Source organism: Cyprinodon tularosa, unplaced genomic scaffold (assembly GCF_016077235.1).
Source record: "Cyprinodon tularosa strain WSP-4 unplaced genomic scaffold, ASM1607723v1 ctg135, whole genome shotgun sequence".
In the NCBI taxonomy this organism is placed as follows: domain Eukaryota; kingdom Metazoa; phylum Chordata; class Actinopteri; order Cyprinodontiformes; family Cyprinodontidae; genus Cyprinodon; species Cyprinodon tularosa.
Genome location: NW_024038168.1, coordinates 132,130 through 156,644, shown reverse-complemented (window position 1 = coordinate 156,644; position 24,515 = coordinate 132,130). Strand labels below are relative to the sequence as shown.

Sequence of the window (24,515 nt, the reverse complement as noted above, 5' to 3'; positions counted from 1 at the left end):
CTTTTAAAATTAGTTTTTGACAACTTCTAGTTTTAGACCAATGTTTTGATGACCCACCCAAAAAAGACCATCCTCCACTATACCTTTAAGCTTTGGAATGCCAGAAGTTCCAAAGCACTGCAAGAGACCTCTGTTGACCTACATACAAAATATTGTGGGGGGGATTGGGGCTATCAGGGTACTTATGGTGTACCATGGTGGATGAAGTAACATGCATTCGTAATGCTGTCTTGCAGAATTGATAGTGGGACAAAGATTAACAACATTGCTAAACATACAGCCAGAGCTACAGTGGAACCGTTGTTGGAGAAAATTCATGTGTGGCAATGACCCATCAAAAATCCAGACCTAAATATCACAAACCTGCCAACCCAAACTGGTGATGTGTAGCACTTAGTATTCATTCTACACAGTATTCATACGGGAATGCCCCGACTGATTCTGTTTTGGGCAAAAGGACATTCAGTACAAACTTCTGAGATGATTGGACCCAGTGACACCTACTGCCTGCCTACCAGAGTTTGGTTTTTTTCCAATTATTGTAACAAATGGACTAGTAGCAAACGGCACGTCAAACTGAATCAACTTATGCTTTTACAGCCTAGCTGTTCCTCTTCCAAAGATAAAATCATGGATTCGGATGTGATAACAGCACCTACATCGTCCTGCTGTGCCATGTTTATTTTGGTTTGCGTGTGGGCTCAGCGGCCCAGGCTTTTGTCCCAGCTTCAAGCCTTGCCTTAAATCACAATACTGCAACTTGATTGGTAGTCCCGAATCAGGTGGGTTCTGAATGGTTGCAGCAAGGGGGTACAAAGTGGATTCTCATGTTTGTGAATGCACAAAAAATGCAATAATAGAGCTTTCAGAGGAGATTAAAGTATCATTTGCATCTTAGTATTGCAAAGGATACTAATACTATAGGATACTAATAAATACAAAAAAATCTGCTATTGTAAGGACAGAACATAAATAATGTTGAAAGGGTTTCAACACTTTTGTGCACCACTGTATCTTTATAAAACACATTCACATAGATTGTGTAAAGATTTGTTTTTGTGCCACAAATGTCAAACTCTGGCAAGATGATAAATTGGCAGCAATTTATGGGAACATAAAATCACATTCTAGTTTTGGCCAAATATTTAATCTCTCCTCCTCTCCTTCTCTGTGTCTCTGTTCCTTCCCTCCCTCTTTTTCTCAGAATAATATGCCACTGGGAAGTAAAAGAAAAAAAAAACTCTGAGCACAGATCCCCACTCCTCCACTCTTCTCGACTGCATGTCTGTGATGTCATAATCACTCACATCAAAGGCTGTGCGCTCAACACGGCGACTGTCAGCTTCCCTGGAGGCGTCATTAAAAACGAACAGAGCAAACCGAGCCGGGCCTGACAGAAATGCATCAAAACTTCCCAATGCTCGTCGGCGCGCACACTTTACCATGCCAAACCACACAGGCATTCAGGTGTGTGTGTGTGTACAATAGTAAAAAAAACAAGGAACAACCTTGCACGCACACAACTATAAAATTTCTCCAATCATTTATACTCTAAAGAAAACACTAACATTGCAGAAGGATCCTAGACTCACTGGCAGAATCTTCTAATGAATGAATATGAGTTTTTCCTCCATGACAGTGTCAAAACTCACTCAATCTGTGGGTATGAATAGTAGCTTGACATTTAAAAGAGTATGGCATGCACACAGCTGCACTGTACCTTTGACTAATAGCATCCACGGCCCCGCTGTGACGCAAACATGCATTAATGATGCACGCTTTGGTTTGAATTCAGAGCGTGCACGTAGATGTAGAAAAAGCCCACATCCATCCACCCACCCAGTTTTCATCCCTGGCTGTCTATCTCAGACGTTTGCCCACACACTCTGGCGCAAGAACGCGCATAGTCGCGTGCTCGTTTACACAAACTGAAGGGGGGGGTATAAATAGTACGCGTATGATGTGATATTGTGTGGTTTCTCCCTATGGGTTTGTGTTTATGTGACTGTCAAAGTGAAGAGGGAGGGGGATGGGATGTGAGAAATAGGAGGGAATGAAGGGCTTTGCTCACATTTGCCTCATAGCAAACCTTCTCGATAAGAAAAGATGGAGATTCCAACTTGATTTGTGAGAAACAGATGGTATCGAATGCTAAAAGAAACATGTTAGATTTAGTGGCCTTTTGTTTGTACGACTTACTCCTGGCAGGGTCTTCTGCTCGTGCAATGCGTTCTGGGCTTTCAGGGCTGACTCTCTGGCACAGTAGGTGAGGAAGGCACAGCCTGAAAAGAAAGCAAAGGGAAGGAGAATGACACGATTATGTTTAACCTGAAGTGGTAACAAAAAGGAAGTAGCATGTACCAATCACCAAGTAATACACAAATATGAAATATTACATACACACCACAAAAAGCCTGGAGCCAGAGCTCTGAGATGTTCCTTTATTCACTTTGTATGTTTCTGTGGATGTGTGTTATTTCCTTAGATTTTTAAAGTGGAACAAGTGGAGGAAAAAAATAAATAAATTTGCGTGGATGTGTGACGATTTATGCATTCTGCTGTGTGAGAGCAGCCATGCCAGAATCAACACTTTTAATCTGACGAAGCTTTTTCCCTGGCAGTCTGAAATAGCAGTTATCCATTTGTCCATCGCAACCTCCTGGCTGCTGTGACAGGGACAGACAGCCTGACAGCTTCTCCCTCTCTTTCTCTCTCGCTCTCTCAGAGACCCCCTCCTCCTCTCCCTCCTCCATTTCTCCGTCATCTCCGTGCTCCATATGCTCCAAGACTACCCACAATCCTCGGTTTTGTTAGCACCTGGGTTGACATGCGGGGGTGGAAAGAAGATGGAGATGCAGGAGGCACGAAAGACGACAAAGCCACAGGGAACGTGTAACGTTCCCTCGCCACCCCCCGTTGACAGAGACTGTCGGAGCTGACAAACTGTCAATCTGCAGATCAGGGCTAATGATTCATGTGTTTGACAGTTTAATGAAACACGTGCAATTGCACAATAGGCTGCAGTGTTACAACACAGTTTCTGTTCATGTTGTATCAGCAGGTGTTTAGCTTGTTTATCCTGTCCCCCCCCCATAACCTTTCTTTTAATTCATTTAGACTCTTTAAATTTAATCAAGGGGTGTAGCACAATATTGAAACTTCATGATATTTTTCGTAAAATTGAGAAGTTGCTGTTAACATGTGAATCTGAATGATAAAAGAAGCCCAAGCTACATTTTACCAACAAACTCCCAATACAAACTGGGTGTTATAAGGTTGACACCTTGTTGGATTTATGTTTCAGACTCTTTTTGGATTTTGGAAAGGAAGTTTGGCATTGTTCTGTTGACCATATACACAAACTTCTTATTGATTATGTCAACAAACCCTTTACAAAACCCCTTTTTATATTCTTTCTTCAACGAAAAATATATGATGTGAGATTATAACAAATGTGTCACAATTTGGATATATGTTTTTGATTCATATTAATAGTTCTGTTATATTAAATAGATTGTCTATTTTCTGCTATTTAAATGCCAATAAGAAGCTTCCATTTAAGTTTCTTTCTGTAATTTTTGCATGCTACATTTTCGTTTTTGCTCATGTCAGGCATGTGTAGCGATAGCTTTTTTTTTTTCCAAACCCTGCTTGCATCTAAGGCTGTAACCTCTTCACTTGGCTCTTGTGATAAAAAGGCCATTAGTAACCTAATGTAATGTTATAGCTAATATTCTACTATCAGTTCTGCTTTCAAGTGAAAATTAAGACATTTTCCGAAAATACCGCTAACGTTACTATATTTATGAGCTTTATAATGCATTGCATTTTGTAAAAGAGACTATCGGCATGCTAACTTGCTATACTATAAACATATATTCAGGTTTTATCCTTTTTTTTTTAAGAAACACCTCTTAGTGGATGAAAAAGGGAGTACTAACCTTAAAGCAGAAGAAAACTAATGTGCAGTGTTTGATAGATTTCTTTTATTATTTCATTAACCTGACATGTCTGCAAGCAGGCTTTGGCAAACACCCTGCTGCCATGCAGCAAACACAAGCACATAGATACAAAAGAACCACAGTTTGTTCTGAAAACATCAAGGGCTAAGCATTAGACGATTATCATAGACCTCTTCGCCCCAAAGACACAAACACAGTGCAGTTTAAAGAAAGCAAGCCCTTCTAATAGCTTTTCCCATTTCTGCTTAACTTTGTTCTCTCTGGATACCCCTGGCTATTTATTGTTAAAAGTCTAGGACTATATGCCGTATAGAGAAGCAGCGAGTCTGCCATCTTCTCTGCTCCATGTCTTTAACCCCAGGTCGTCCTGATGGTGGGACACCAGGGAGCTCTGCCTGTTGGTGTTTTTAATTAACGGCCCTCTCTCTCATTACGCGGAGTGGGAGCTGGCCGCTGACAGCTCTGCTACCTTCTTGTCCTCTCAGGGCCTGTCGTGTTAATTCTACATGCTAGTGCTGTCCCATAGGAAACACGCATGCAAGCCTGTGATTCATGTGCCTGACACTCACTTGCATGTTTCGAGGCACAGGCAGCCACTGCAACCAATACATTCAACACGGAGACTAGAAGCAAATCTTTTGTTCTAATCAAAGTAACAATATTTTGTTCTCATTTAACCTGAATTTGCACTTTAAAAGGAGAAATGTGGTTTTGAAAGATGCACCAAGGCATCAAGGATGGAAAATATATATAAAGTAATTTTGCTTTAGTATTTTCCAAGTTTTTCACAACAAACAATAGATCAACTATAATACTTTTAGTACTTCTGAAATGTTTTGTTAACCTACAGTCATACATTAATTTATTTTCAAGATCAGTTATTTGCTAACTTCCATCAACAAGACTTATAGTTTGAATGATGCTGTTAAAAGAAATAAGCATGTCTTTTGGCTGTACCAAATTTTGTTTGTCAGTAAAAGCATTAGATTAATGCAGCCCAATTTACTTTGATATTAAATAGAATGTGGAAAGTGTGGTTCATTAAACGGATTGTATAATTAAATTAAAAGAAAAAATTAATATATATATATATATATATATATATATATATATATATATATATATATATATATATATATATATATATATATATATATATATATATATATATATATATAACCTTCTTGCTGCAAGGCAGTAGTGCTGGCCACTGCGCCACTGAGAAGTCCATATAATCCAAATCATTACAAGATATTGCTGACTTCATTTTACCTATTAAAATTAGGTATGTTTATTTTTAACTTTGTCACAGTTTAACACTATAAACAAAGCTCCTAGCTCTGACAGCACAAGAGGGGAAGATAGGGGATTTAAAGGACTTCAAACAAGGCAAGATTGTTGGTGTGCGGCAGGACTATCAGGGTATGTCCAAAACTGCTGATCTATTAAAATTGAACGTTAAATGAAGACAAAAAAAAATTTACGAATAGAGAAGCTTGGTTGATGTCAGATAAAAAGGCAATGTAGAACCTACCTGGGATGATCTGAGAAAAAACAAACAAACAAAAAAAAATGGAACATTTAAAATCTCAAACTGTGCCTTTGATTTGACTTTGTTTATAGAAGAATAATCTGTTCAAGGATTCATTAGTCTGCATGTTTTTTTTCCAAACATTTTTAACATTAGAGATTACCAGACAGAGTCCAATTCCATTCAACCCTCCAATTAGATACCAGCTTCAGCATCATTCAATAGTCTCAACATATGTTCATATTTTGTAAAGTTTACCCTGTCTGACAAACTGACCAGATATGCAGACAAGCAACCAGTCAATCTTGTTTTGACTGACAGGCATCTAGTGTGTTAGGATACAGCCCTGAGCTCTGCACCCTGTTCCATTATAAATATATATATAAAGAACTGATTATGAAGATGGTGTATTTCTTTCTTTCTTTCTTTCACAGTAACACAGTTCTATAGTTCACTAATTAGCATAGATTTTTTGTGCGTTTTATTTTGTTGATTTCATCTCACTGTGTATGCAGCAGTAGCCAATGATATTGAGCCCCCTTTCATTCGGCAGGCTTTCTGAAGGTCTCCCTGTTCTTTACTTCTTTTTTCTACTCCTTTTCAGTCTAGTCCATTTACCTGACCGCTTTCAGACTGATGCATGTTTTATTTGGTAAGCCACTTAACTTTGAACTATGAATCATTCAAACATAAAAAAACACCTACATCAAAGGATGAGCTGTTTTATCCACACAAGCCTGACACCTTAGCAATGAAGCAATTTTAAGTTGTATCTTTAGGCTTTTTGTTTCTAGGAGCTTGCCAGCTGAATCTACAAATAATGCCGAAGATAACACAGTTTGACAGGCCAAAAATAGCTTTTTTTTTGCACCAGTAAGGTGGTTCACAAAGAGCTATTAGCTAAACACTTGGTTTACTCTAGCACACATATGCACTTGCTGTCCAGTCCAACATACTTAAACACGCTGACACACTTTCACATATGCACGCATTAAAAGTGACAGTCAACAAACGTTCAATTTATCATCATTGTCACAAGTCAGATGCTGGCAGCAGCTCTAGTATCTGACTAAGGCCCATATTGGCCCAGGAGAGAGAGATAAGCTGTTTGTTTCTGCTGTCAATGCTGCCAATTTAGTTTCCCATCACTTCAAATTCAAATCAACAGTAGCGCAGAGGGGATCTGAGAGAATGTGTGTCTGAGACGAGAGGAAGAGATGAGGGGGAGAGAGAAGAGCAGGAAGGGCAAGAGAGCAAGAAGAAAAGTGAAGAGGAGAACAGCGGAGAGGAAAAGCAGAAGAGCATGGGATGCTTGGGAAGAGAGGGGGAGAGCAGATAAGATCACCTAGCTTCTGTGAACACCATCCTCCTGTGTCCTACACTCACTTCTTATCTCAACTGCTGCAGACACCCTAAAGGGACACACACCCACAGAGAGAGAGAGAGAGATAGAAAAGGAGTGAAAGACAGAAAAAATAGGAAAGGGATAGAGAGAAGATGAAAGAAAAACAGCAAGGGAATGGCAGAGGCTGAATAACTTTCTGGTGGGGGAAGAAGAAAGAAATCCACCAACTGTCACCAGGTCTCATTCAAACGACAGATGTGCAGGACCACGTGTAGCTTTGACCTTGTTAACCACTGAAAGTTTTGACTGCATAAGTTAACCTTTTCTGCACTTAAAAAAAAGAAGAAACCTTTAAATCACAGTTCCTTTGAAAAACATTCACATCCTTTGACATTTTTTTTTTTATTTCAAGAAGGAAATTTTAATGTATATTTTCTGAATTTAGGGAGGCCAATTGAAAGTGAAAGAAGTTGCCTGCAAGATATTTCCTAAATTTATTTTTTGGGGGAGATTGATTTTAAAATTTTAAAATTCCTGGTTTTGAATATAAATATTTATATATTTAATATCTTTGACTATAAATGAAGGCAGACTCAACCTTGCTGCACATTCCACGCATCTTTCCTAAGGACTTTGTGAGAGATGCTATTCTAATTTTTGCGACTTTATTCACTTCGATCAAAATTAGTCATGTCTCATTTAATTATTTTATAACTAAAATAATTAATGTTCCTGTGTTGTGCTGTTTTGAATAGTATTTGCCTTCAAGTCTTTCTCAGTGATTTATCCTTTCTTTTCTTAAAGTGACACTGCAAGGTCTTGGGTTTGCTATATGGGAGTTCCCCTTAAGACTTGTGTCTTTGCTTGGCGGCTTAGATTTAATTCGACTGAAAGTGAATGATCATCGACTGAACAGCTTCTTGTGTCCCAAGGGCTTAAAGCATTAGAGTCTATAGTCATCTTGGGAAGTCCACTCTCTTGATTGGCAATGGAAGAATTTGCCATTGGAGGATTTTTTTGTTGTTGTTTTAACTGATTAGTCACAGAATGACAGCTATAAGCTCTTCTTAAATTGATATCTGTCTCTTAAATGTAAATTCAACTATCTTGTGAAGAGATAAATAATTGAATACACTGGTTCTCTGTACAGTGAGTAGGTATTTTTTAAAGTACCTACTTTACATGCAACTTTTATTAAAACCTAATTTAAAAAAGTGATGTGTCTCTCACTATAACGTGCAACATAATGAATATAAAAAGTCTTTACACCTCTGCTAAGATGGTAAATGTTTGTGATGTACAATACAGGACACCAATATAAATAATTTCAGAACTTTTAGCAACCCTAATATGAGTATAGTATAATATTGTTTAATTGAAAAAAGACCAGAAAGTTTTTAAAGTGAATACAATTTTAGAAAGCTAAAATAATGTTGCAATAATCTGCGCACCCCCTTTAAGTTAAGACAGATTTGTTTGCAGAACATTACACCACATTAAAAAAATCTCTCATCTCATACAAAAACTGGAAATGAAAAAGTTATGAATGTATATGATTTTACAAAGGAGGAAGTCGTTGTTAAATTACTGCAGAAATGCATAGCATTTATCTGGGAAATTTGACAATTGAATAGTTTTTATCAGAAAGACATCCAGGGGGAATACAGTCTGTCGTCTGTTGAGCAGCTCTAAAGGGTAAAGTCAGTGCATCTCCAGGACGAGGGAAGTCTAAACATACACCTGTCCCTACACATGTACGAACATGTCCTGGATAAAGGAAAGGTAGCCTAAAATTCTCCCGGCAGACCTAATTGTTGTAGTTTGGGCTTGTTTTGTTTTCTTGATGAGCCACACCAAACCCTGGGGACAAATCATTAAATAGCAGGGGTCTCAATGATATAGTACTGTACAAATTCTTTGTAACCTTACTTGAGTAAAAAATTTTGGCTATCTATAGTTTCCTGGAATAATTATTTTTTAGACAACTTTTTATGCCTGTTGGCATTTAAGAAAAACAAAACATCACAATAATTTGCTTCATCCAGACGATCACTTTCTTTATGGTTGGACTCCGTACTGCACCAACTTGTTGTCCAACACATACCAAAATAAATAGTTCTTCAAGAAGATGTAAAGTTAAATTTGACAGTGCTGGCTTTAGTTATAAAACTGAGAAACTAAAATAAAAGTAAATTATCATCCGGAATTGTAGAAAGATGTCTCTTCAATAGGGTAGCAGAGTAACCAGTGTAAGGTTTAAAGCATATGTCCTTAACATTTCCTGCATTATTTTAATTTTATCCTTTAAGTAGTTTTAAAAATGCTACTTTAAACTTTTACTTGAGTAAAAAGCTTAAGTTGATAGTATTACCTCTCCAAAAGTGTTTTTAAATAGAAGGATTTAGGTTTATACTTGAACAATTCACATGAATACTTTTGGTATAGAGGACAATCTTTTATTTCCAGGTGGATAAACTTGTTAATCATTCTGGTGATATGCTTACGCAAAGCCGTCCTATGTGCTCGTCCCCTTAGCTATCTTTTAACTTTCAGGCTATGTGTGGTGAGCTACGGTTTCAGGCATTGAAACTTGCCTTTCTCACCGTGGTTTTTTGAAAAAGGCCGACATGTATGAGAAAAAAAGAAAGGCCTCAGAAGTGGCATATATACCCTGGAATGATTTGTGCATAGAGCTCTCCTTGCAAAGCATTATAGGATTTGCTGTCACAGCGGCCTGCTTTCGCCATAGGCTGTCGCTACCTAATAGCGGCGACTAAAAACAAAGTGGACTCCTCAGTGGAGGAGGAGTTACATGACCAACAGGAAGCAAAAAGTAGTGATTATCTCTCCACTATGAGGTCCACTATATAGTCCCTGCTCTACATAGTGATTTAGGGGTTACGGTACAGTAAACTTGTACGAGAATTGCAACTTTTAAACAGAGCTTGCACAAGGTGAAATGGGCTCGTACGTGCTCTCACATACTTTTAATAGGTGTTCCCTCTCGGGGTAAAGGTGAGTATTGGCATGAGTGTTGCGATTCGATACATGTCGCGATACTTGGGTCATGATACGATATTATCACGATATTGCAGTATCACTGTATATTGACATATTTTCCCCAGCTATCAAAATCAAATGATGAGATAAAAAAGCAAGTGCTGTATATTTTCATCAGAAAATATTGATAAGGTATTATTATCCATGTTGTTTGGGGTTTTCTTCCACTGTGACTGCCTCAAATACAGATTTGGTGCTGCACGCACAGTTAAAGGGCTCCACAGCGCTTTCTGCCAGAGTGGTGGTGCAGAGGTAGCCCATTTTCCCATCAATGTTTTATGTAACCTTTTTTTTTTTTTTTTTATGAAAATCTATACTAAGAAGTGAAAAATCGATATTATATTGGGCAGCCGAATATCACGATATATCACCAAAACGATTATTTCCCACACCCCTACTCGGGAGTGGGTAAAGGGTTGTGCATGTGAATTTTTTTTTAAGTGGAGAGAGTGGGTCTTTAAGAAAATTTGCGAAAAATCCTCCACAGTACCGTTAACTGAGAAGTCCTCTCTAAGTGTCTTGCTGTAGCTTCTCTCAGCTAATGTGATCTTTTTTCAGTTAGTTCAGTTATTGTTTATACAGGGTCCACTCCCTGCTGTTGTAAACTTCTTACTTGGTTTGATGCTGCTTCCCAATATGCGTAGTAAAATAACCTTGGTCTTCACATCTACAAAAATAGATGTACAGAGTCCCAATTTTGGCAAGTTGGTCTAGGTCAGTGGCTAAAGAATCGAAAGCACTAAAATCTGTGCAGCCAAAGCAAACATGTAACATCTGCCAAGTACATATAACTAAATGGCTATTCCTCCAAATTTAATAAATTAATAAAGAACAAACTGGTCAAGAAGTCTACATTGATGTTACAGTACTATTAACTGCAGGAATAATGACTATGTAGTCTATGTGTGAACAATCTTCTTTGTTCTTTATAAGTCTGCATAGGAAATTACAGTAAAAAGATAGAAGCATTTGAAAGAAAATGTTATAATCTATAAAAAAAATGATAGTCTCCCAAAAGTATTTAGGAAAATCTTTTATTGAAACATTGAATCATTGTTAAATATTTGATGATAATTCCTTGTATTCTTTAAGCTAAAATAATTCTGCACACCATAATGATGACACGATGTCTATTGTGAAGCATGGGGGTTACAGCATCATGCTTTATAGCTGATAACCATAACCTTTATCAATATGGGTTGGGTAACGGACAGTTTCAAACAGTAAATGCCTTCATTCTTCTTTTAAAAAGGTAAAGATTACGAAAAATCTTCATCCCTCAGCATCAATTCTTCCAAAGCATAAATCCAAATGAAGAAAAGAATGAGTTAATCAGAACATCATGATAGTGTTGGAACATCTTGGCCAGAGTAGAGAGCTGAATAAAAATGAAAATCCATGATGGAATTTGAAGAGGGTGTCGTATACAAGTCATAATTCAGAAAATTTAAGCCATTTTTATAAGAAACAGCGAGCAAATAATCCTAGCCAAGATACTAAGTAAGTGGGAGAGAAAATCAAAAGTCTTTCAAGTTATTCGTTTTGTGATGTTAAGGTATTTATATTATAATAATTGTGTTTAAACTCATTTTTATAAGACTTCTGCTTGTTTCCTTGAACTGTATAGGTTAGGGGCAGAATTATAGCTGGGATTTCTCTTATCTTTATTATTTGTCTTTTTTTCCCCCTTCCGTGAATCATGGTAATTTAACAATGTTTTAATTTAAATCTGCTTTACTGAAAGAAGCGAGCAGTTAACTGCTTTAGTTATTCTCAGACTGTTTGTTTTATCTAAATGATGCTGAGAAGGTGGCAAATATTTGCCAAGAGCTGCTGGAAGCCAGCTGCATTACCTGTAAATAAAAGATACATACATTCAGCAGCAGACTATAGATCCCCCACATTGCAGCTATAAAATAAAGTCTGATGATTACAGTGATTATGCAATGTTTAACTCTTGTTGCAGATCTGACCTTTGCCACATCAGTTGCTTTGGTGCAGGACCAAGAAACTCTACCCTTCCAATTCTGTTCTGACACTAATTACTGTTCTACTACATTTTAATGAAATAACCCTTTGCATGGTTATTTTACACATGAATTCGTTTTTTCCCTTTCATGCACTGCCTTATGCCACCCAAGACTCAAAAACTTGAGGGACAATGTTATTGCACTGAGTTCTCTAATTAACTTGTGCCTATTAATTCAAGGATTGTAACAAAGTGACATAAAAAGCTCCTCTCCTCCCTTTTCTTTTATACCCAGCCACAGACAGGGTGAAACTCCCAGTGATCATTTAAATATTTCAGAACATCTTGGTAAGAGCCCAAAATGAGTCAATAGCATTAAAAAGCTTTATTCATGTATCTGCTGAATCTTTACCACCAAAGTACTGGAGCTCTGCCTCGCAAAACTTTCTCATAAAACTTTGTTTGAGGCTGTCCAATCTAAGCCAGTCAATAGAAATCCCCATGTTTCCCTCCATCTCGATTCTGTTAACACTTATCTTTGTCTGAAAGGGTTGACCAAGGACACCCTTGGCTCAATAAACACAAGAACGCTTTTTTTTCTCTCCCTTTTAAAGATTGACCTTAAGACAGGAATGTTCTGCCAGGATTTTTGTGAATGCTAAACCTTAGGTAACTCTTCCATTTAGAGTTGAACTGGGTCAAAGTAAAGATAGAAATGACTTATTGTGTTTGGGAAATGGCATATTAGGTTTGGGTATTTTGGTTGTATAATAAAAATGAATACTACTGAGAGCAGAAGAGGAATATTATTCGTAAAGGTTGTAATAAAAGAGTTTCTGATTAAAGACTGATACCTTGTACCTCTGTAGCTGTGATTCAGTTTGGGTCTGTAAAAGCTGCAAAACTAAAAGACAAACGTGAGTTACTAAAAATCTTTCCTCTATAGCGTTTTGAGGCTTTTAACCTTTCCCTTGAATGGTGGTGCTGTCAAAATTGAGGATTTTAAATTGTATTTAATTAGAACGATAGAAAACCATTACTGTTTTTCTGGACCAGTCTACTTACTTCTGGTAACAGAGGCTCAGTTTTGCATTCAGATGATGTGACAGGGAAAACAAGAACAATTTCACATTCAAAAGCATTAAATTATCAGAGTTTTGACTTCAGGAACATTTGTGGTAACCTTTCAAAACTGGATCTTGAAAATTTCAAATGCTGAGCACAACTGGAAAACAGCTAAACTGCTGTTGATCCACCATATGTCATCATTATGTGTTGAGCCCAAGTGTGAAAAGTTTAGCTGCCAGTTTCAGTTCTTCATCCTTTATTTCATTATTTCTGTAACCTGCTGATGCTGCAGCTGTGACTGCTACCTTTTCATTATTCTCTCTGCTACACTTGCCACCATGTTAATTACGTAGTCTATATCATTGCCAGATGTTAAATTAGTGGTATGTGGTTGTTACATGTTTTCCAAGTTGCTTTTTTCAATTTAGTCTCAATTTATTGCAAGTAATTTATTTGCGGACCAACACAAAGAAAAAACATGAGTCTAAGCATGTAAAGATTTAAACTGTCAGTACATGGTTTGGTCTTGGTTTCAATGATTTTTCTCTCTTGAATATGCCTATATTTCACTTTGCCCTGGAACCTTATATCACTTGATAAATCCTTGCTACATTTCCTTTAATTTTCTCTGGAAAAGATTGACAACCAGGAGGTGGGACAGGTAAAAAAGAAGCAGACTGATAAATAGTAAGCCTATGATTGGCTTGACCATTGTGCACTGCAGCCACGTGTTGTCCTGTTACATAACTTTCACAAGGCCGTTTCACCACTTTCTTTAAAAATAGCTAAATAAAATTATTGGAATAAGAAAGTACCCCTGCAGTGAGCATTGTTAGGAAAACATTTATTAATTGAACATTGAATAAATAGTTCAGCATCTATAAGCTCTAATATAAAGTAGGTGATAACTTACTTGTAGTCAGGGGTCTGTTGGAAGCTTAATTAAATAAAACAAATCCTGATTTATCAGGGAGGGCCCTAGACCACAACAGACTTCATTGTCTTAAACTATCTCCTATTTCTGAACCATCATAACTTTTTGAATTATTGATTATTTACACCAAAATCAACGTGGTTACATGACCATTAGAGTCAGGGAGTAGTCTGTTCACATTGATTTTTTTTTACAGGAAACTTGCTACATGCAAACCATTTTCAGCTATAATCATGCCCTAACAGAAGGTATTAGGCAATAAGGCAGAATACAAAATTGTGTTCCATCAAACTGCAGTTTGCTTTAATTTGATGTTGACTATAAACCCTTGTTCCATTGCTAGTAAATGCTTTACATTGAAAGATCTGTGGTGGTCCATCAATTTTATTTCCTATAAAAAGATATATAGATATATAAAGATATATTTTGACTTCTATCAAAAAATAACTCAAAGCAACAACAAAAACAAAATAACTCAAAACAACAGGAACAATGGTTTAAAGGTAAATATTCAACTATGGATATACACAACTATAAGGGATGTCCTGATACATTTTTCAATTTATTTGATTTAAAAACAAAACTGATATCAAAAATTAATTGACCCGGTATAATATCAGCACAAATAATACGTAGTTTTGTTACTTATTTTTTAATGCCAGAATTAGCTTGACCAAGGATATTAGTTAAACAAAGAACAAATGTCAACAACTATAGGTATGAGAAAAACTGGCCCATTTATTATTAACCAATGGGTTACATCAACTTTAAACAGAACCAAATAGGAGTAGAGTGTTTCTGTCAGCACGCTCATATAGAAGATGTTAGATGCAGGCATATGTATATTCCAATTTTTTTTGGCCGATATCGGGCCAAATCCCACACTGGTAGTGGATGAGAACATCCGTAACCACTGTGATGTTTCAGAGATTAGAGCTGATTAGTAGAAGTATACATTGGTATAGTACATCTGGACTGGCCTTCGGCTTTGACATTTTAGGTCAGTGTTTTTGGATTTGTACTTTTATTTCAATCTGAAAAACTCACAGAGAGAGAAAGATGCAGTTAGAAGAGTTTATTGATACGATAGTTTGAACTTTGGCGCTCAGGCCTCGGCAGGAAACATAAACGATGATTTATACTTTAATGCAGATAAACTGATGTATGAGAATAAGGATATTCCCCCCGGGCCTGAAACTGGTGGTGGAGTTTAGATAGATGAAGTTTGGTTAATCCATAGAGGCTGGTATACAGGGTGATGCTTGAGTTAGATGTCACTGAATGAACAAAGTTTGCATAAACTGTCCATGAAGAGCAAGCATGAAGCGACTGTGGAGAGAAAAAAACTCCCCTTTGGGAAGAAATCTCTGGCAGAACCAGGCTCAACGTGGCGGTCTTCTGCCGGACCGTTTAAAGTTACAGGGAACTCCATGAAGTCTGGAGGGAGTACACACTGGAGGTGAGGTTGAAGGGGCATTGAGGAGGAGTCGGATGAGCTTACTACAATGGTGGAGAAGGGGATGGAGGTGGGTTGTCTGAATCAAAGTCCGACATAGGAGCGATGGATCTTGCGCTTGCTGAAGAGCAGGCCTAGAGATGATTTGGAGTGGCTTTAAGTAGAGTGCTGGAAGATGATTGGGCAGCGAGGAAAGTGGCTTGAAGCGGGTTGGCTGCGTCGGAGGCGGATCAGCCTCAGATTGAATGGAAGTAATCAGAGTTTCTTCAGTTGAATTTCCGCCTTAGCTTCATAATAGTAGTACCTATTTATATCCATCTTTAAAAAACTCACATAGCTCCGTTCAATAATAATGCATTTGAAGCTATAATGTTTTACTTTGCCAGCAATTTTACAGCAAGGCATAATGTAGAGCAAGTGGTCGTCTCAGAAATGTTTTCAAAGTTAGATTTCACCAAAATGTCTTGGTGTGCTTAAGTAATAGGTTGGTTTCAATACTTTTCTTGGTATCTCCTTCTTGTGGAATTATAAAGAAAATGTTTGCCTGCCCACCCATTCAAATCAGTCTTTCTGATTACTGTCAAACACTGTAATTCATCTGATTGGAAGAATAACAATTTAGAATATTGGTGGGAGAGGATGCATGTTTGCTTTGCAGGCTATAAAGCTGCAGTCCTCTCTGCAAGAGGACGAAGTTTCAAAGGACATCCTGAGACCTAAGCATTAATCGTCATTCCAGAAAGCCTGTCTCTACTGTCCTGGAGTTGGTTGGTCAATACTCTACCAACTGTGTGTGTTTTTCATAATTTTCTTCTCTTCTTTGTTTTTATATTTTGAGTATGTTGTAAAATAGTCACAAATAAAAAACAACAATTGGAAAGGCATGGAAAAATCATTCCATTAAACTCTCTAAGCAATGCTGTTAATGTAATCTAAGGCTAAACATTTGGATGTTTGTGGCTACTGACCATGCAGGAAGTTGTTAACCTCTATGCAGTGAACTATGATCTACTGGGAAAGCATTTACAGTGCTGATCATTTTTTTCAAATGTAGTTATGTTTCACCCTGTGGCATATAATTAATATCTTAACACAATGTTTCACAAATAATACACCATTATGAAAATGGGGAAGAGATTTTTTATTTATTTCAAATTTAATAAAAATGAAGACTAAGAAATTATATGCGTGTAAGGATTCACATTCTGCCATGAAGCTCAAAATTGGGCTAAAATGCAGTTTCCACTTTCTACAGCTTAAATGGGTTTCACCTGTGGGAAATTCACTTGGCTGGACATGATTAGGAAAGACACACACCTGTCTATATAAGGGCCTATAGTTGACAGTGTATGTCAGAGTGCAAACAGCAAGAATGAAGTCAAAGACAATATCTAAAGACTTACAAGACATGATTGTCTGAAGGCAAAAAACGAGGGTCCCAATGACACCAGTGCATTCCATCATTTATATGTTTGGAACCACCAGGACTCTTCCTGGAGAAGGTCAGCTGTCTAAACCGAGTTATTATAGAGGTAACCAAGAACCACATGGTTGCTTCATTGGAGCCCCAGTATTCTTTTGTGGCTAGAGGTGAACCTTGCAGAAAGACCACCATCTATGCAGCAAGACACCAATCACATCTTCATAAGTGGCCAGATAAGGTGCTAAATGACATATGAAGGTGTCTTAATGAGAAACAACTCTTCTAGTCTGATGAGACAAAGAAGTACTTTTTAATGTAAATTCCTGGCAACCTGTTAGGAGCAAAGTAGGCAATGCACATAACTTTGCCTCTATACTTTCAGCGATGCATGGTGGAGGAGTTTCCTGCTATGGGGATGCTTTTCTGCAGCAGGAACCAGCAGACTAATCAGGATAGATTAAAAGAAGAAAGTAGCAATGGACAGAGACATCCTGGACATCTCAGCCTTCTCAAGAGAACATTTGACCTTAGATTGGGGCAATAGTTCATTTTTAAGCATGATAGTCCAAAGGTCACAGAGGAGCAGCTTCAAAATCAGTTGTTGTCTGTCCTGGAGTAGAAAAGCCAGAGTATAGACTTGAATCTTGTTGAACATCTCTGCAGGGATCTAAAAATGACTGTCTGCAGATTTCTTCCATCCAACCTAATGTAGCTTGAGGTATAATGTAAAGAAGAATGGGAGAAACCATCCAAAGATAGGACTGCTAAACTTGCGCTATATATTAAAAAAGACTTGAGGCTCACAATACTGCCAAAAGTCGACCAACAGAGAATCAAGTTAAGGTTGTCACTACTCAGTGCATGCGATTTATTAGTTTTCTGTTTGTAATAATTTGGCATAAGTTTTTTTTCATTAACATAATAAAATATTGTGTGCGAACTTTGAGATGGGCTATTCATTCAATACCGTTTAGAATAAGGGTGTGACACTAAATGTAAAAAAAACAGGTGCAGCACTCGGAATAATTTCTATAGGCACTGATGTGTACGTGCAGGGGTCAATGGGTTCAATAAAGCAGGCTAGTCTCTGACACCCCCTTCACCTTTGCTCACCTTTCAGATTATTACTCAAGGAAAAAAGAGGCAAAAGATAGAAGCCATCTTAGGGGACAAACCACTGATAAGACCAGTTTCTCCACTATAATTTCTAATCTTGAAGCTGTAAATCCTGATTAATAAGAACTAAACCTTTTACCATCCAACATGAGCTCAGAGAATGTCACTGTGCTCTGAGTGAGAAGAGAAAAAAAGAATTAAACTCAGTTACTCACATCCGATCTGAGTAACTGAGTTTAATTCTTTTTTCTGATCAGTGGTAGTTTCAAATATGCCGTTATATTGTGAAGGAGAGGTGAATTCATTGGTAGTGGCCTGGTTCAACTCTAAGTGATTCCCCAGTACTGTCCCTGGGGAAGCAACAATCTACTTTATAGAATTGCTAAACGATTACATTACCGAAGCACAGATATTAATGAACTGGGACTGAATGAAAAGATAAGATTTAATCTTGTTTTACTCAGACATTGTTCTTCAGAACATGTGTGTAAAGGATATGAAGTGAAATCAACAAAAGAACAAGATAAAGGTGGTGAATATCATAAGATTATTTGTGTTTCTATTTAATTTTGAATGTGATATATAACTGTCACAAAGCGTAATGGGTAAAAGACTGCTATAGCAACTTATATAAAAAAAGAAAAATGTGCATCAAAAGATAATTTGTCATCTTGCAGCAGATGAAGTATGCCTGACGGGCTGCTTAGGAAAACAGCCAATATCATTCATTCATTCCAACAAGTTTTGGACACCGTTGTGGAGATCTTTAAGGCATTGTAAGGGTAAAAAGCAAATATTCAGACCATGGGACAATTTTAAGCAGTGATAAATACATTGTTTTAAAATGTTTATGTCTTGTAAAAGGTGTGCAAGGACCTGAAAAGGGATTAAAAACTGCCATTAGTTTTGAAGAAAACACTTCAAAACCATACTTATCTATTTAAGCCAAATTTATGATTATTTAATCTAGAATAGCATACAAAAGAGATTATCTTTCTATATTGATAATATAAACAATGAACAGATGAAAAAACATGGAAAAATTAATTGACTTTATGAATGGTGCAACCTTCGGGCGATAACACGTTCCATCTGTGACCCCGCCTCCAAGAGTGGCCATCTCTAAGCTGTCCTAATCGATCGGTGAAGGAGGGGAAAAAAGGCCAGCTTTAATGTGTTGCATGTGAAGGATTTACTGGAGAGCACAGCCACTGAATCAATGGAGTAGAAAATGCATCATTAGGACACTTTCACACCCCCTCACCTAGAACGCCCACCCTTCTTCCCAACACACCATCCCCCACTCACCCTCCGCTCCACCGTATCCCCATCTCCACATGGAAAGAAAGCTCAAGCAAACATGAATGGACATTTGTGCAGACACATGCTTGTGTCTTCACTCATAACGAAAGGCCTTTCATGGGATGCTTGAGTTATCATGCCAGAATAAAAGGTCCTTACTAATACAGCTCTAACATTATGTGTAGTATAACATGAAACTAAGAAGCTTTAACATGCACACACATTTCCTAAAGGCGCCCCAGATGGTAGAGTACGCATTAAAAATGTCTCGATTTGCACCCCAATATCCTGCCAGACTAATCTGCACACTCTCTTACCTACCTCAGCTACTTTGTCAGGAAATGTTTTGGAGAGACCAAATTTAGCTTTTCATTACATGAATTATTAAATATAGAAAGACACAGAAGACGAACCGAAAGTCTGCACGGTCACATCCCAGGTCAGTCAATTTGCCAATGTATGGAGGCTAGCTCATACAGCTATTAAAAAAAATAAAAATATAATTATAATCTATGCATGAAATGCAAAAAAATATAATCTTCTCTTTGGAAACATTCTTCATGGTAGGGAGGGAAAAACTCCCTGTCACACATATATTAGAGGACTCTGAATATAGATAGATATAATATGCAATAGAAACCACCAATTGCAAGGCATTTGGTGAATGAGACACTATGTAGATTTTTTTTCTTTTCAATAAACAGAACATCTATAAGTTTATTTTACTTTTAATGACACCAGATTAAGATCTGCAAAAAATGTCTCCAATATCAAATTATATTTCATCCTAAAACAAAAGGTAAAATGCTACAGAGGTTACTTTACCAAGGTCTATGTGATCATCCTGTGGTTTTGATATGGACCCCGATGCAAGGCAGGGGCAGCAGATATTCTTTGTATGTTTAATTGAATAAAAAAACTAAAAACTAATAAACGCTGGGAGCAGGGAGCCAGGGGGGGAACAAAAACAGGGATCCAAAGAGCAGCAAGGATCAGGGAAAATACCAGATATGAAAATGGGCAAAACACTGAGGACTAACAGTAAGAGTGGAGTTTAAATACTGGGAGTGTGAGTGTTGAAACAATATAATGCCATGGCTGATTTTGGATGGCTGATTAAGAGGAGAGAGCAGGATTGAGACTAATGCCTCATTCACACAAACGCATTCACTGATACGTCCTATGTAAGAATATTAGATGGAATCTTTTCTAGTCAGTGTAGAAACTCCCACCGACTCTGTTGCATTTCAGCAAGACGCACAGCTCCCCTACAGTACATAGTCCATTAGATATATGGATCAAGTCTATTTGTGATGGATAAAAGAGGATGAGTCAATCTCTAAAAACCAGATGAGCCACACAGGAAGTTAAAAACGTGTAAAACGAGTAAAACAGATCTAGCAAATATCAAAATAAGAGGGTTCGAGTGAATGGCTCCTGTAACCATCGAGGGAGAGCGAGAGAGAGAGAAAGAGAAGGAGGTGGATGCAGGGGGCAAAAATACTACTGTTTACTGTTGGAGACCAACAACACAGTATATTTCTATGCATCCCATGGTCTCCATAGAAACCATTTTCGTTAAGCTTTTTTTGAATAGATCTCACAAGGGTTTACAATAATAGGTCAAGGTTCTGCAGAAAGACGGATACTGTAGATACATAGAGCGCCTTTATTCTATCATGGGGGTGGCTTCTTGTGTCTCGTCCTCTTGGTAAAACACTTACAGGATAAACACTCCTATTAATATTCTTCTGTGTTCCTCTCCTTTCCACTCTACTTGCCTCTCTTCTCCTTTCCTTTCCCTGTCCTATTATCCTGCCTCAGCGGACATCCTGTCCTGTTCCGTCCGCCTTGCCAACCTGTAAGACGGAGATGAGAGGATGATCCAAACGCAGAAGGGGGGACATGAATCATTACACTTCCTGTTGTTGCCCATCGTCAGGGGAAGGAAGGGAGAGGACACCCCGGGGGGCTCCAATTGATTTCAGAGACTTAATTGGGTTTATTAGCCAAGATGTTGGGCCCTGCGAGGAGGCTCCCAGAGGCCACTGAGTCCGTCAGCCCCCACCCCACCCCGTTCCCAGTTTCCTGAAGGAGAAAGCCTGCGTAATTGTTTTCCCTCCATCTTCTGTGTCATTGTCAGATGGGTCCTGCGGGATTATTAGCAACCCCAAGTCCCTCAATAATTCATCCAGAGCTATTTATACACAGATGGAGAGTCCTCTAAAGTCTCCCCCTGTGAGATAATCTGACGCTTAGACAGACAGACAGACAGACAGAGAAAAAGAGCAACAGAGAGAAATGAGGCTACAAAAGGGAAAAGTGTGATGGACAGGCACATAGTAGAGAGTAAGAACGATGGAGTGAGGCAGTCCGAAAAATAAATACAAAGCAACTAAATACACTTAGAGAGTTTATAAAACAGTGAGAAAGAGAGACAGCGTCTTTTTAAAGTAGAAACAGTGTTGGTAGTTCTGCCTTGCATTGAGTTTCAAGGTGAAACTCTCTCCTCTGCTTTGCCAAAGTGAACAAAAGCACCATCCCGGGAATAGCACAGCCACATCCAACACACATTAATGGGTTTTAATCCCCCCCCCCTTTTTTTTCTCCTCCATTTAACACAATTAAGATGTTTGCAAAGCTAACATGGACCGCTAGTCACCATAGGAAGGACGGATGAAAGACATTTAGGGATTTCCATATGCAAAGTAAACACAGTTATCCATCCTTTCTAATGTGTCTGAGCGTAATACCGAGAAAACAATCAGCTGTTTCTTAAATCACCGTATAATTCTCTAACACAACACTAATACACGAGCATGTAAACATTGGCGATTTAAGTGGTGTTTAATCCTCAACACATAGCGGCTGGGCTACAGAGGGCTGCAGGACTTTCTGCAGTTAATGACTTTACAGATACCTATGGCTTTCGGTCAGCAAGTTGGGGGTTGTTTTATTGTCGTCAGGCTAATGAAGCTTTTGGCGCACAAGGTTGATTTTCAAACTCTCTTTGTTGGCTCTCCATCCACAGATAATTATATAAATTCATTCCTTTTGGCAGTTGCTTTTATCAAGCTCATTTAGAAAACCTGGCTGTCTCTTGGACAATTTGGGACAGTGAAAGGCAGATAAAAGTGATAGTTTTTACATTTGGTATCAGTGACATCTTAATCTAGGAATACAGTTTAAACTCCTTGAATCCATCCATTTATGTGGAAAAATCATAATAAATAGGTCTTCTAAAAGGTAGTCTGCCTGTTGTAACCTTGCCTGCATGGCGAATTCTTGTGGTAATGGTGAGTACACAAACAAATAAGAATCAATCTTGTACCGCAGTTGAAGAGGGAGCGGGACAACATGGATTCCAACAAAATGGGTTAGGGTTACGCAGCAGTATTAAGCCATATATTCAAAAGAGACAGATCCATATGCTCTTAAATAAAGCAGATACAGGATTTTAATTAATACGAAATATAATGAAAACTTTGTTTAAAAAAATCCAACAACAAAAACTCTGTGAGTTCAGTAAACTGATTGCCAGAGAGCTTTTGATGGAATTTGCCATTTTTTGTTTAACTTTACGAAGAGAGCAGCATAAGTTTCCCACATTTCCCCTAAAAAGCATCCTTGTTGTTCCACATTAGTTTATTCTTTAAGCTTAAAGAGGATCCACATTTTACTTAATTAATTTACTGTAGTCCTGAGCTCCTAACATGGGGAAACCACACTGTTCATTAAAATGTTTTATCAAAAGCGAATGTCTGAATGTGCCCTGCTTGCTATATATCCAATGTGTGTTTCCAAATAACACCTGGCTGGTTTTACCTAGAGATTAAGAGATATTGCTTTGTATTTTTCCCAAAGTAGATGTGTTTTACTTTGACACTGTGTCACTCTCCATTTCTGACTTATGACATTGACATCAAGTGTGGAAGTCCAACCAAAATAGAGCTCTACCTCAGTCAGAGTTAAGCAAGCACAGTTGCAGATATGGTGTGGACAGACCCATGCATTTTAAATAAGCTCTAAGGACCACGACTTCATGCGATGAAACTTTGGATCTGACTTTAACTTGTGTCTGGTATATTCTAGTCTTTATGGTTGTTATTTTGTTTTTTGGTGGGTGGCAGCATGTAACTACTGTTACGACATCTGTTTTGTCAGAATCCATATCTGCTTTATCATCTGCTGCTATTCCGTTTGTTGTTGTGATTGGCTAAAACCAAATGTTGTTTCACCCAATCAGCTCTGAAGGTTCTTCTGAATATCACTCCTTTTCCTAGAGAAGTCCCACATTGATAACACATAGAGATAAACCAGAGTGCTACACAACCCAATGTGCAAGGTTATGCTTGCATAATTGACCACATGACTCAAAGCATTACAGCTGATTATATGGAGTTGGTGATTTATTCAAACTTATAAAATAAATCATAGAACATTTCACAAAATTGAAAATAGAAGTCTAGTTTTGGAGCCCATGCAATGGAAGACTATTTGTGGCTATAAGAAAATATAGCTACTTTGGCAGAGTATTAATAAAAAAAAAAAATTAAGAACACTCTAAGCAAGTTGCAGAAAATAGTTTCATCTTGGGGTGAACGTCCCCATGCAAACAATTTATTCTATGCATTTTGTTCCAACAGTATCTATATGTAGAATAGAATATTGCTATCATGGACTGCACATTCATTGATATCCAGCACTAGTTAGATGAAACTAACTCTGCTTTACAATTTTATACTTCATTACGTGTTGCTTTTGTGCTTTTAGGATGTTATGGACTAATTCACACAGACACTCACAGAAACACAGAACAGAGTGAAAACACCCACTGTAGGTTAAGTTTTGGCCTGGTTGCCATCTCCTGCTTTGATATTTAAGGTCCAAACTAATCACCTCTGTGTCACGGGAAACCTGTATGAGACTAGAAGAGACCTCTGAAGCCATTAAACTCTAAGTCTGAAATAATTTGCTGAAGACTTTCTGTCCAGATAATTCCCTGGGCTGATTTGTAGAGTGAGGTAATGCTCTGAATGGGCAAGTGTGAACGCAGCGGAGCTGAGGAGCCTCCTCAGCCAAGTTAGTCTTATGGACCCTTCAAACATAGACAATTCTTCTTTATTTTACAATCAACACAGTTTAAGGTTTCCTTTGATGGGCAAAGGGAGGAATGAATCATACATTAAGCAACAAGAGCAGATTTTGCCAGTGAGGAAAAACTTGAAAGTTGCTCCTTAGAGAACTGCAGTGTCCTCTTAAGCCTTTAGTCAAAATATCGTATAACATGGAAATAGTAAATGTACAGCTCTGGAAAGCTAAATTGTTATTAAATAAATATGTAAAGCA

General features: G+C 37.8%; 1 protein-coding gene across 14 annotated transcripts in view; it reads right to left on the bottom strand.

Moving 5' to 3' along the window:
• The window catches only part of celf4 (CUGBP, Elav-like family member 4), a 137,459-nt gene that overhangs the window by 94,611 nt on the left and 18,333 nt on the right, over positions 1–24,515 (bottom strand). For all 14 annotated transcript variants that reach the window (XM_038277821.1, XM_038277826.1, XM_038277824.1 and 11 more), the window contains exon 2: positions 2,200–2,282. In XM_038277821.1, the coding sequence (XP_038133749.1) occupies positions 2,200–2,282 (83 nt within the window). The remainder of the gene's footprint in view (positions 1–2,199; positions 2,283–24,515) is intronic.